The 13,540-nt window shown below is 48.3% G+C and overlaps 1 protein-coding gene across 1 annotated transcript; it reads left to right on the top strand.

Moving 5' to 3' along the window:
- Positions 1-6,778: 6,778 nt before the first annotated feature.
- On the top strand, positions 6,779-9,452 carry ATP5IF1 (ATP synthase inhibitory factor subunit 1). The gene is made up of 3 exons (XM_035120890.2): positions 6,779-6,927; positions 7,065-7,177; positions 9,192-9,452. The coding sequence occupies exons 1-3, from the start codon at positions 6,835-6,837 to the stop codon at positions 9,331-9,333; spliced, it is 348 nt and encodes a 115-aa protein (XP_034976781.1). The 5' UTR covers positions 6,779-6,834; the 3' UTR covers positions 9,334-9,452.
- The last annotated feature ends 4,088 nt before the right edge of the window (positions 9,453-13,540 follow it).

Genomic DNA, 13,540 nt, shown 5'->3' with positions numbered 1-13,540 from the left:
TACTGTACATCAGTCAGAACCAGTAAAACCTTTTTTAGTTACAAAGTAGTGAAAGTTTCAAAATTATTGGTATAGGAACACAAGAATGGCTGGTGAGAGCAATGTGGCTGAGTTGGAGCAAACCAGCTCAAAGTTATTCATGAACTGAGTTTCTCGGGTAGACTAAGTGGGAGGACAACACAAATGCTTTATTTGCCTATTTGCTCCCACCAAGCTAAGGGGAAGTGACATAGATAAGCCTGGCAAGACAACTTACTCTATGGTACTAAAGGACCCCTGACTGTTATGTCAAGTCGCGGATGACTCTGGGGTTGCGGCACTCATCTCGCTTTACTGGCTGAGGGAGCTGGTGTTTGTCTGCAGACAGCTTCCAGGTCATGTGACCAGCATGACTAAGCTGCTTCTGGCGAACCAGAGCAGCGCACAGAAACGCTATTTACTTTCCCGCCGGAGCGGTACCTGTTTATCTACTTGCACTTTGACGTGCTTTCAAACTGCTAGGTGGGCAGGAGCTTGGACTGAAGAACAGGAGCTCACCCCGTCGCGGGGATTCAAATTGCCAACCTTCCGATCAGCAAGCCCTAAGAAGTTTGCTTCCATGAGAAGTAGTGATGGTTTCCAATTTGAACAGCTTAAAAAGAGGTTTAAACCAGTTCATGTCATCAGCGCCTTCTAGTCATGAAGGATGTACTACCTACAGATTGAATTGGCTTTTATGTTTCTGATTTACTCTGCTTTGGTCTATGGACTAATGCAATCTAGCTCTTTTTATGAATTGGCTTGCAACCTGCATTTTATATGCCTAGGTAAAGGTAAAGGGACCCCTGACCATTGGGTCCAGTCGCGGATGACTCTGGGGTTGTGGCACTCATCTCGCTTTACTAGCTGAGGGAGCCGGTGTACAGCTTCTGGGTCTTGTGGCCAGCATGACTGGCAAAACCAGAGCAGCGCTTGGAAACGCAGTTTACCTTCCCACCGGAGAGGTACCTATTTATCTACTTGCACTTTGACGTGCTTTCGAACTGCTAGGTGGGCAGGAGCTAGGGGATTCGAACCACCAACCTTCCAATTAGCAAGCCCTAGGCTCAGTGATTTAGACCACGGTGCCACCCGCGTCCAGTTTTATGTCTACTCATAAGTAAATTCCATTGAGGCCCACTCTACTCCCTGCTCAAGAATGGAAAGCAAAATACTGGTGAACAAGAGACTTAAAGCCACTCTCAAGACAAAAGAAAAGCAGTATAAGCACCAGAAATTGGGAAACACTGGCCTGTGAGTGCTCCAATTGCAGAATAGCTTCTACCCAAGGCATCATGGATTTTGAAGATGCATGAATATTGGACGAAAGGGAGAAATGAGCAAAGAGGAAGGCACGTCTGGCAAATCCTCACTGTGATCAGTTCCCACCTGGAAACCTACCGGTATGTCCCCACTGTGGAACGACATGTGGATCTGGAATTGGCCTCCAGTGTCATGTAGGGACACGTTGCTAAAACTGCATTCATGGAAGGCAATCTTACTCGCTCACGAGTGATTGCCAAGGATGCCTAGTACTACTGAGTTCAAGGCACGTGTGCTGGGGATGGCATTATGTCTATGTAACCCTAGTGCTTTTTTCTGGGGGTACGCATACCCCTAAACATTTTGTGAATCTAAGTTTGGCCTCATTGAGGGGCAGCATTTCAATATGAGTAGGAAAATGAGAGTATTCCTAAACTTTTTTAAGAAAAAAAAGCACCGTGCAACCCTATTGAGAACGAGTGCCTACTGAGTGTTGTTGTTGTTGTTTAGTCGTTTAGTCGTGTCCGACTCTTCGTGACCCCATGGACCAGAGCACGCCAGGCACTCCTGTCTTGCACTGCCTCCCGCAGTTTGGTCAAACTCATGTTCGTAGCTTCGAGAACACTGTCCAACCATCTCGTCCTCTGTCGTCCCCTTCTCCTAGTGCCCTCCATCTTTCCCAACATCAAGGTCTTTTCCAAAGATTCTTCTCTTCTCATGAGGTGGCCAAAGTATTGGAGCCTCAGCTTCACGATCTGTCCTTCCAGGAAGCACTCAGGGCTGATTTCCTGAGTGTTACTTCCAGATAAACGTGCACAGAACTGTAGCCTGAAGAGTCTCTCCTATCACTACATTCCTCCTTCAGCGAACTGGCCCGAAATAGCTTACACCAATGTTATGAAAAATGTACCCCAAAATGCGTTGCCTTTTAAGAAGGACAGACGTGGGTCGGAAGCTCCAAAATTTGCACTAAGTTCAGCTCCGCCGGGAAAATGACAGAGACCACACGATGCTGTCAGGAAAAACAAACTGATCCCTTTATTGCAGAATACAAAGCTACAGCTGTAGGGTCCCTGCCTCTGGAAAGAAGGAAGGAACCCCGGAAAATGGTAAAGTCCCCTTATATACCCTCCTGTCCCTGCATGGAAATCTCTGGACTGGGAGGGAGGGGGAGACAAGGGCGACGGGTGGGGGATCGGATTAGCTGGGTGCGGAGATGACTTTTCCTTTCAGATGGAGAGATGTAAATCGCTCTTCTCCTGTCGCTGATGGTGCTCCCTGTTGTTTGGCAGGAAGGGCAATCAGTCGAGATGGGTGCAGAGGTGGGGCAGTTCCTGGCGATTTCCGTGGGGTGGAAGTCCGCCCGGCAGGTGTTTTCCTCCAGGCCATGGAAGGGTGGGCTACGTTGAGGATGGCAATTTATTTGAATAAAGTTGTTCCAGCTAATCCCTCTATTGTCCGTGTGTCCTTGAATGGGTATAGGGTGGTAGTAGGGCAAGGTTCAGGTGGGTTGGGATCATACAGGGTTCATACAGAAAATATACCTGGAAAACATACCTAATACAGGGATTTCTAATTAAAAGGTAGCAGTCCTGACATATACAGTTCTAAGATATAAAACAGCAATTCTAATACAGAGAGATACTAGCAATTCTAATACAGAGGCAGCGGATAGAGATTTCATGGTAAGAGAACATATAATAGGCTGTATTATTAACTTGACCTGAAGGTGCTGCTGTGCAATGCCAGGTTGATGATGAATAAGACCACTGCCATTCACGACCTGATTGTGGATGGAGGATTTGACCTGGCATGTGTGACAGAGACCTGGTTGGATGAAGCCGATGGGCCCGTTCTTGGCGCTGCTTGTCCACCAGGTTTCTCTTATGCACAGCAACCCAGGCCATCTGGGCGGGGAGGGGGGGTTGCAGTGATTTTTAGGAAGTCATTAGTTTGCACCAGGCGTCCTATTGGTAAGACTGAGTTTTCTGAGTGCATGTTCTGGAAGTTGGGCAATAGGGGCAGTACAGGATTCCTTTTGGTGTACCGACCTCCCCGCTGCACCAAGGATTCCCTGCCCGAGCTGCTTCAGGTCGTGTCGGATGTGCTCCTGGAGACACCTAGCTTGGTTGTCTTAGGGGATTTTAACATCCATGCCGATACGACCTTACAAGGTGCCGCTCGGGACTTCGTGGAAAGCATGGCCACCATGGGGCTGTCCCTGAATAAGTCTGGCCCAACTCATAGCCGCGGACATGCCTTGGACTTGGTGTTTACCTCTATGGATGTTGGTGATCTGACATTAAGTAAAAGCGAAACAAAAGAAGTGCCATGGTCAGATCACTTTCTGGTGCAACTGGACTTCTCCACAACCCTTCCCCTCTGCAGGGAGGTGGGACCGATTCGGATGGTCCGCCCCCGCTACTTAATGGATCCAATTGGCTTCCAGAGAGTGGTAGGGGATGTTTTATCCCATGTCGATGGCCTTTCAGCTGATTCCCTGGTGGCCCGCTGGAATGCGGAGTTAACCAGCGCTATTGACTGTCTGGCTCCGAAGCACCCTCTCAGATTGCATGGAGCCCGGACAGCCCCGTGGTTTTCCCCGGCGCTGAGGGCGATGAAACAGTCGTTGAGACGGCTAGAGCGCCGGTGGCGGAAAACTCATTTTGAATCAGACCGGACACGGGCTAGAGCTCAACTTCGAGCCTACCAAGTGGCAATGGCGACGGCGAAGAGGACCTTCTTCACCGTCTCCATCGCATCTGCAGAAAACAGCAGCAGGAGACTCTTCCAGGTGGTTCGCAATTTAGCGGAACCACCTGCTCCATCCGGGCCCAGTACGGGCCACATGATCTCCTGCAATGATTTTGCAAAGTTTTTTGCAGATAAAGTCGCTCAGATTCGGGAAGAGGTAGACTCCACCGTGGGAGCAGGGCCGGGGCGGGGGAGTGCTAGAGTCCTGTCTAGTCAAGTTTTGTGGGATCAATTTCAATCTGTTACCTCCGAGGATGTGGACAGGCTGCTTCGACGAGTGAAACCAACCACCTGTCTCCTTGATCCTTGCCCATCCTGGCTTATAAAAGCTAGCCGGGAAGGGCTGGGCGATGGGCTTCGCGGGTTGGTAAATGCTTCTCTCCATGAGGGAGCCTTCCCAGACCCGCTGAAAGAGGCGGTTATTAAACCGCTTCTTAAAAAACCATCTTTAGATCCGGCCAATATGGCCAACTATCGCCCAGTCTCAAATCTTCCATTCTTGGGCAAGGTGATTGAGCGAGTGGTTGCTGAACAACTTCAGGCATGCCTGGAAGAAGCGGACCATTTGGATCCCTTCCAGTCAGGATTCAGGCCTCATCATGGGACTGAAACTGCCTTGGTCGCACTGGTCGATGATCTCCGGCGGGCTAGGGACAAAGGTAAGAGCTGTTTCCTTGTTCTGCTGGATCTCTCAGCGGCTTTTGACACCATCGACCATAACATCCTTCTGGACCGTCTAGAGGGCTTGGGAGCTGGGGGCACTGTCATGCAGTGGTTCCGCTCCTTCCTCCTGGGCCGTGTTCAGAAAGTGGTGGTGGGGGATGAGTGTTCAGACCCCTGGGCTCTCACTTGTGGGGTGCCTCAGGGTTCTGTCCTCTCCCCCATGCTTTTTAACATCTATATGCAGCCGCTGGGAGAGATCATCAGGGGGTTTGGGCTGGGTGTCCATCAGTATGCTGATGATACCCAGCTCTACCTCTCTTTTAAATCAGAACCAGTGAAGGCGGTGAAGGTCCTGTGTGAGTGCTTGGAGGCGGTTGGAGGATGGATGGTGGCTAACAGATTGAGATTGAATCCTGACAAGACAGAAGTACTGTTTGTGGGGGACAGGAGGCGGGCGAGTGTGGAGGACTCCCTGGTCCTGAATGGGGTAACTGTGCCCCTGAAAGACCAGGTGCGCAGCCTGGGAGTCATCTTAGACTCACAGCTGTCCATGGAGGCACAGGTCAACTCTGTGTCCAGGGCAGCTGTTTATCAGCTCCATCTGGTACGCAGGCTGAGTCCCTACCTGCCCACTGACTGTCTCTCCAGAGTGGTGCATGCTCTAGTTATCTCTCGCTTGGACTACTGCAATGCGCTCTACGTGGGGCTACCTTTGAAGGTGACCCGGAAACTACAACTAATCCAGAATGCGGCAGCTAGACTGGTGACTGGGAGCGGCCGCCGAGACCACATAACACCGGTCCTGAAAGACCTACATTGGCTCCCAGTACGTTTCCGAGCACAATTCAAAGTGTTGGTGTTGACCTTTAAAGCCCTAAACGGCCTCGGTCCGGTATACCTGAAGGAGCGTCTCCACCTCCATCGTTCTGCCCGGACACTGAGGTCCAGCTCCGAGGGCCTTCTGGCGGTTCCCTCACTACGAGAAGCCAAGTTACAGGGAACCAGGCAGAGGGCCTTCTCGGTAGTGGCACCCACCCTGTGGAATGCCCTCCCACTAGAGGTCAAAGAGAACAACAATTACCAGACCTTTAGAAGGCATCTCAAGGCAGCCCTGTTTAGGGAAGCTTTTAATGTTTAATGGATTTTTGTATTTTAATGTTTGATGGATTTCTGTATTTTAGAATTTCTGTTTTGTTGGAAGCCGCCCAGAGTGGCTGGGGGAACCCGGCCAGATGGGCGGGGTATAAATAATAAATTATTATTATTATTATTATTATTATTATTATTATTATTATTACTTGAGTAGAAAAGTGTCACTTTGGATTTGGGCGGTTTCCCCCCCTCCTTCTTCTGGAAACATTGTTTTGTTCTGGGCGGAGGGGAGGTGGAGAGGGGAAATGTGTGAGTTTATGCTAACTGTTGTGCATATGCAGATCCTTAAGCCTTCCTTCAGGCAGGGTCGCGTCCTAGCGGGAGGGGTGGGGAGACAGGGAAGATGGCATTGAACAGGATTCTGGGTATTGCAGCTGTCAAATTCTGTCACCCCTCTCTGTTCATTAATAATGGTGTCCTGCAACCCCCCCCAAAATATGATTTTATAACAGTAACATGACAAAAAAAAAAACAAAAAACCCCAAGAAGCGAGCCTTTCAACCTGATGCCGAAAGTTCAGAATGTGAGCGTCCGTCGCCTTTCTTCCCCTCTAGTTTCATATCTGTTGGAAAATATCTGTTTCAAATCTGTTGGGAAAGATTGAGGGCACTAGGAGAAGGGAACGACAGAGGACGAGATGGTTGGACAGTGTTCTCGAAGCTACGAACATGAATTTGACCAAACTGCGGAGGCAGTGCAAGACAGGAGTGCCTGGCGTGCTATGGTCCATGGGGTCACGAAGAGTCGGACACGACTAAACGACTAAACGACAACAACAAGTTTCATATCTCTATGATTTCGCCTTCCTCCCTTTCCACTTCCGCATGACCTTCAGGGCGAAACATCGATTGGTCCGCTTTGTCTCGTTCCTTCGCCCTGATTGGCCTTTGCTTTATTTCCCCCTCATTTCCAGTTCCCAGGCAGGAAGGCGCGTCAGATTTTGCTGGGGCTGGTTTCACGCCCCTCGACAAGGTCAGACTTAAGATGGCTGCGGTGGGTTCCGTACTGAGGTACGGTTTTCGAGGAGCCCTGGCGTTGCCCCAGCAGCAGCGGGCATGGAGCTCTGGCGCCGACCAGGTACTGGGCTGGGGTGAGGTGGGCAGCGGAGGGCTTTGGGGCCGCAAAAGGCCTCGTCAGGCGCTGTTGGAAGAGGAAAGCGAATCTGGAGCCTGATCCTCCTTTGCTTCCCTTGTTTCCCCTCTTCCCTCCCTCAGCTGGGCGGGCTGGGCCAAGGTGCTGGGAAGGGCGGCGGCGGCGGCGGCAGCATCCGTGATGCTGGCGGGGCCTTTGGGAAGCGGGAAGCCGCCCTGGAGGAGCGCTATTTCAGGTACGTTGCCCCTTGCATGTCGACGTCTTCTTTCCTCCCTCTACCCCGGCTATCATATCTGCTGACTAAATGTACTAGTGGAAACGTCACGCCTATTTATGGGTCGTGCCTACGTAGTGGCTACTAAAAGACGGATCTGCAATTTATACTTGGATTTTTGGATATAGTTTTTGGGAGAGGAGGCGTTCCTAGGATTTGTTCAGCTCCCCTCTCTTTTGGCCTTGTGTGCCAAAATAAACTGGCGAATTGTTTTAGGTTAGTGGATTATTATTTTAGTGGATTGTGTTATTTACCTGAGTGTTTTGTGTTGATGTTTTTTGTGTGAATGCTTTGTTATAATGTTTTAAATACTGTATTGTTTAAAACTTACCATGTTTTTGCCACTTAAAATGCAGGACATACATTTGTTAAAAGAAATAACTGTCTCTTTCTTTCTTCCCTGCTTTTGGTGACTCGGTGGTGGAAGCAAACTAATGGCTTTTTTTTTTTACACTTTGCTTTATGTATTTTGAACTTTGCACAGAACTGCCATAGGCTCCAGTCCCTGAATTGTACAGACGTTTAACCCCATTGATCACATTTTTGCACACGCCTCCCCCGGATTGTGTGACCGAGCTACCTGCCCCCCCTCTATATTAAGAATAGCACTTCACTCATCTGATGCTGGATATAGATTATAAAAGCTTATACCACAATAAACAAATTTGGTTATTGTACTATTTTTTCCTTTTAGTTTTTGTTTGTTCTTTTCTTCTTAGAGTTAAATTGAAACATAAATCATGGTGGTTCACTTTCTCTTCTTCCCCTGCCCCAGCCTTTAAAAAGATGGGCAAGGAGGAAATGTGATTTGAGCAGAAAAACAGCAGAAGGGGGAAGATTGAGCCATTCTAATTTTTTTGTCTTCTCACAAAATTAATAATCATCTGTTCAGGGCTTTTATAACAGACAATTTATTGCAATATGTAGCTTGGCATGTGGCTGTAGTAGTTGCAAGCATCCTTAGAGGCCTACTTAACTCAGTGGAACTTGTTTAGAAGTAAATGTGGAAGGAATGCTTAGTCTGTTTATTCCATTGAAGATACTTAATGACAGGTAAGTTAACCAAAAGCCAGTGCAGTATACTGGTTATTGGACTAGGAAGACCCAGCACTATAATTTCTCAGCCTAGGGGGCAAGATTGTGATGGGAAAGACAACCATACATAGTGGCTTGAACTCCTTGAAGGAAAGGCAGAATATTAATGTAGTAATATTAAATATTACAGGAATCAAACTCCGTGGCAAACCTTGGAAAACAGCAGTTGCTTTTAATGGCTACCTTATGATTTGTTTTATGCCCTCTGAATGAACTGGATTTTTTTATTATATTGCTGTATCTGCTGACTGGGGTGTATGGGGTGTTAGAGGAGGGGTAGTACCTCTGGTGGGTGACACGCTGTGCTCCTTCTGGGGTAGGTTGTCCATCTTTGGTCCCCATCCTGCACTAAGTTATCTGTGGCTCCTATAAACTGTCAGCATGCGACAGCAGCCACGGCCCTGGAAACAGCGTCAACTGGCCAGCTAAACCAGGTGAGGGTAGCCGATGGGTCAAACCCTCAGTGGGTTAGTGACTTCCCCTGTATGTGAAAACAGGCTCTGGCAGATAGGGCATACGAGAGACGTTTAGACTCATCAGCAAGACCAAGAGGGAGGTTTTGTTGTCTGGGCAGCACAGGTTCTCCATACACACAGCCCAGGCTTCCGCCCTGGAGAAATCATGTTGGTGTTGCTTATGCAGTGCAATCCATTGTCTCTCAAGATAGACAGATGCCAACCAGAAATCTGCTGACTATGGGTGAAGGTGTGGAGTGGTGAGGCTGCACCTACAATTGTACACATCTAATAGCCTTGCTAAGGTTGCATGTTTGGATGGGGGATACACTGTACTGCCATATCTTTTGTGCATTGTCTTTAGCTGAAACTTGAATGATGAGCTGTGGTAGTCTGTACTATTAATTCATACCATACTATTGCAGGGAGAAAGGGAACGAACAGTTGGCAGAATTGAAAAAACATCATGAGGATGAAATATACCATCAGAAGAAAGAAATAGAGCGCCTGCAGAAGGAAATTGAACGTCATAAGTACAAGCTCAAGAAGCTTACTGGTGATGATTAAGTAAATTCAGGCCTTATTGGTGCGAGATGTATCTGGCATTGCTTTAAAAATGGTGTCTGCCGACATCCAAGGTCTTGCTCTTATCACAGTGTGAAATAAACTCATTCTCTTCCTGGCCAGTTTTTGTTTTTTTTACTATCAGCATATCTAGCCATAATTGTGTCTACTGAATCTCTCCACCCCCCGCCCCCCGGTGAGATGGCAGGGGGTTACATTGAAGATTGCTAGCAAAGTCTCACATTGAGGAGCAATTTGGGATGTAATGATTACATTACCAAACCATTTTTCTTACTGTTTTGTGCACTCTTTTCTTGTAATTGTTGGCAAATGTAACGTTCCTTTTCCCTCAGGGAGTAGTAATAACTAGTCACTTGCTACTACATCAGGAGTGGGAAACGTGCCTCTCCAGATGGTGTTGGACTTGAAACTCCCTTTACTTCCAGCCTGTGTGGCCAGAATGATGTGAGCTTACATCCAGCAACACAATCTGTGCCATAGAATGAATGTGGACTGTAAACACTAGTGAAATTATAGCTAAGACAAACCACTTTTATATCAGAATACAGTATTTCTCATCAAGCCCAAATAATTATTCCCAATAGAAGCATTTTGCCCAGTAAGCAGGGCCAGCATCAGAACCTGGCATCCTTGGACAGCTGCCTCAGAAGCCTGCTAGATGTCTGCTAAAGGCTCCCTTAAAAAAGAAGTTTTGCCTCAGAACCTATAATTTTTGGAGACTCAAAGAGCAGCATGGAGATGTTTGAAAAAGAATTTCAAAAACCCATGCTGCTCATTAAGTCCTAATAGTTGGGGCTTCAAAGTGCAGTGTCAGCTGCTTGATATTTTGGTGACTGCCCACCAGTGATCAGTAGCCAAGATGGGCATGGAACAAGCACAGGCAACACCAAATTGCTAAATTGAGTGTGAATAAACAACTGGAATAAATTCAATGAAATCAAAGAGAATGAAAAATCTGGACACATCCAAGTCAGAACAGATACAAACAGAAACCCTACAGAATTATATCAGCATGGCAAGTATGCCTACTGCGACGATCGTCCCACCGCTGCCACCAATTAAATGCGACGATCGTCCCACCGCTGCCACCAATTAAATGGCGACGAACCCGAGACGTTGTCACCAATTAATACGACAACCCCGGCGTTGTCACTAAACTTGAGATGATCCCACCTAATATGTGCGGATCCCACCAATGCGATGTGCCTCCCTTTTTATACCACTAGCAGAGTGTTGAAGGAAATTGTTTTTTTCACAAACAAGCCACCTATCCTTGTGCCCAAATAAACTGACTGTTTATTGTTTGGGGTCTGCTAGTAATCGAAGTGCAGTTCCAGTTCTCCCAATAACGTGGCGCCGTATCCCTTTTAACTCCCGGCAAGTGTATCAGGAACCACCTTGTGCTCACAGTAAGGATTCCCTTTTCCCTAAGGTTCACCTCCGCAGCCTGTTGCTACTTTGTGGCACCTTCTTCCTGGCACTTGTCTTCCCTGGGCTTGACCTTGAGGTTTTAAACTATTTTCCTGCTCCTCAGGTTAAGTTAACCTCTCTACAGTCACTACCCTTTTGAGTTAGGATACTTCACTGGAATAACAAGGCACATCCGTTTTTAATATAACATTTAAGAAAGCTTTATTAAACTAGACACTAGAGGACATGTAAAATGCGTAATGGTTTCATGCGTATAAGCTCTTAGATCATGTTCTTGGTTACAGATATCATTGGCTGAATAATATAGTTCTAATTAACTTCTCCAAAAACACTCTAATATCTCCTACCCACCCGCTCCCGCTCCCAAAACCCTTCTCAATTCTATCCACTCTAACCACTTATCAACTGAAATAACTGCTCCCCATTCCTTTTAAACTCATGGCAGTCCCGCCCCTTAGGAATGGAATGTGTCACTCAACAAGGAGGTTGGGGTTAACACTTTACACCCTGGGGTTCTATTGCCAGGCCGTGTTCAGAAAGTGGTGGTGGGGGATGAGTGTTCAGACCCCTGGGCTCTCACTTGTGGGGTGCCTCAGGGTTCTGTCCTCTCCCCCATGCTTTTTAACATCTATATGCAGCCGCTGGGAGAGATAATCAGGGGGTTTGGGCTGGGTGTCCATCAGTATGCTGATGATACCCAGCTCTACCTCTCTTTTAAATCAGAACCAGTGAAGGCGGTGAAGGTCCTGTGTGAGTGCCTGGAGGCGGTTGGAGGATGGATGGCGGCTAACAGATTGAGATTGAATCCTGACAAGACAGAAGTACTGTTTGTGGGGGACAGGAGGCGGGCGGGTGTGGAGGACTCCCTGGTCCTGAATGGGGTAACTGTGCCCCTGAAAGACCAGGTGCGCAGCCTGGGAGTCATCTTAGACTCACAGCTGTCCATGGGGGCACAGGTCAACTCTGTGTCCAAGGCAGCTGTTTATCAGCTCCATCTGGTACGCAGGCTGAGTCCCTACCTGCCCACTGACTGTCTCTCCAGAGTGGTGCATGCTCTAGTTATCTCTCGCTTGGACTACTGCAATGCGCTCTACGTGGGGCTACCTTTGAAGGTGACCCGGAAACTACAACTAATCCAGAATGCGGCAGCTAGACTGGTGACTGGGAGCGGCCGCCGAGACCACATAACACCGGTCCTGAAAGACCTACATTGGCTCCCAGTACGTTTCCGAGCACAATTCAAAGTGTTGGTGTTGACCTTTAAAGCCCTAAACGGCCTCGGTCCGGTATACCTGAAGGAGCGTCTCCACCTCCATCGTTCTGCCCGGACACTGAGGTCCAGCTCCGAGGGCCTTCTGGCGGTTCCCTCACTACGAGAAGCCAAGTTACAGGGAACCAGGCAGAGGGCCTTCTCGGTAGTGGCACCCACCCTGTGGAATGCCCTCCCACTAGAGGTCAAAGAGAACAACAATTACCAGACCTTTAGAAGGCATCTCAAGGCAGCCCTGTTTAGGGAAGCTTTTAATGTTTAATGGATTTCTGTATTTTAATGTTTGATGGATTTCTGTATTTTAGAATTTGTTTTGTTGGAAGCCGCCCAGAGTGGCTGGGGGAACCCGGCCAGATGGGCGGGGTATAAATAATAAATTATTATTATTATTATTATTATTATTCACCTACCAACCACATTTCAGACAGGATGTAATATAGCTTTATACAGTGCAAAGAAGGGAAGTGCTATGGTTTGCTGAAAGAGGGCATGCTTTGTATTCAAAGTTTCCAGGTTCAAACCTTGGCAATTCCAGATGGACCTGGGGAAAATACTTTCTGAAAGTCTAGTCCAGGGGTCCCCAAACTACGGCCCCCGGGCCGGATGCGGCCCAATCGGCCTTCCAATCCGGCCCGCGACGACCCCCGCCGCCCGCTGCCGCCGCCCGCTCTCACGGCGCGCGGCGCAGCGACAATCAAAAAAATCGGCAAAAAATCGCCGAAAATCCTTTGTGCGCATGCGTACAGGCCTCTCCCGACCCGGAAGAGGTCATTTCTGGTGCACTTCCGGGTCGGGGGAGGCCCATACGCATGCGCACAAGCGATTTTCGGCTATTTTTTTCCGCCCGTGTGCGTGTGCGCATGCGCACGGGCGCGCACTCCCCCGCCCTCCGGCCCGCTGCGCGCGCACTCCCCTGCCGTCCGGCCCACCGCGCGGGCGGCGCGGCGGGCACCGGCCCGCCGCTCGGTAAGTCTGGGGACCCCTGGTCTAGTCAATGCATAGCAGATGATACTGAGCTAAATGAATCAATGGTCTGACTCGGTATAAGGCAGCTTGCTATATTTCTAAACACAAGTGTGCAACTAAGAATAACTTTGCCACCATTACGTTTGAAATGACAACCAAGCACCTTACTCTCAGCCTGCATGTACACCATGCATTTAAAGGACATTCAAAGTGTGGTCCAGTCTCTGAATCCTGGGAACTGTAGTTTGTTAAGGGTACTGGGAATTGTAGCTCTGTGAGGAGGTAAACTACAGTCCTCAGAATTCGTTTTTGTGGGAGACCATGCTTTAAATGTATTACGTGTACACAGCTAAAGTTGCATCTGTTGTGACATGCAGTTCAGGTGTGGTTTCCCTAATTAACGGAAACATTCCTTTAATTAAAAACGGCACTGGAGGAAGATGACAACCACAAAATGTAACGGGATATGTTCAAAATTAAATAAAAACCGATCATCAAGAAATATACAGTCAACAGGTTAAA

The sequence above is a fragment of the Zootoca vivipara genome, chromosome 6 (genome assembly GCF_963506605.1).
Source record: "Zootoca vivipara chromosome 6, rZooViv1.1, whole genome shotgun sequence".
In the NCBI taxonomy this organism is placed as follows: Eukaryota; Metazoa; Chordata; class Lepidosauria; order Squamata; family Lacertidae; genus Zootoca; species Zootoca vivipara.
Note: the sequence above shows the minus strand (reverse complement) of the source record. Positions and strands in the feature narration are given on the sequence as shown.

Bases quoted from the DNA above. Each gene is read 5' to 3' on its own strand.
- ATP5IF1 (XM_035120890.2), top strand. From the start codon at position 6,835: ATGGCTGCGGTGGGTTCCGTACTGAGGTACGGTTTTCGAGGAGCCCTG. The intron at 6,928-7,064 runs GTACTGGGCTGG...TCCCTCCCTCAG, and splicing joins GGAGCTCTGGCGCCGACCAG to CTGGGCGGGCTGGGCCAAGG. The intron at 7,178-9,191 runs GTACGTTGCCCC...ATACTATTGCAG, and splicing joins CTGGAGGAGCGCTATTTCAG to GGAGAAAGGGAACGAACAGT.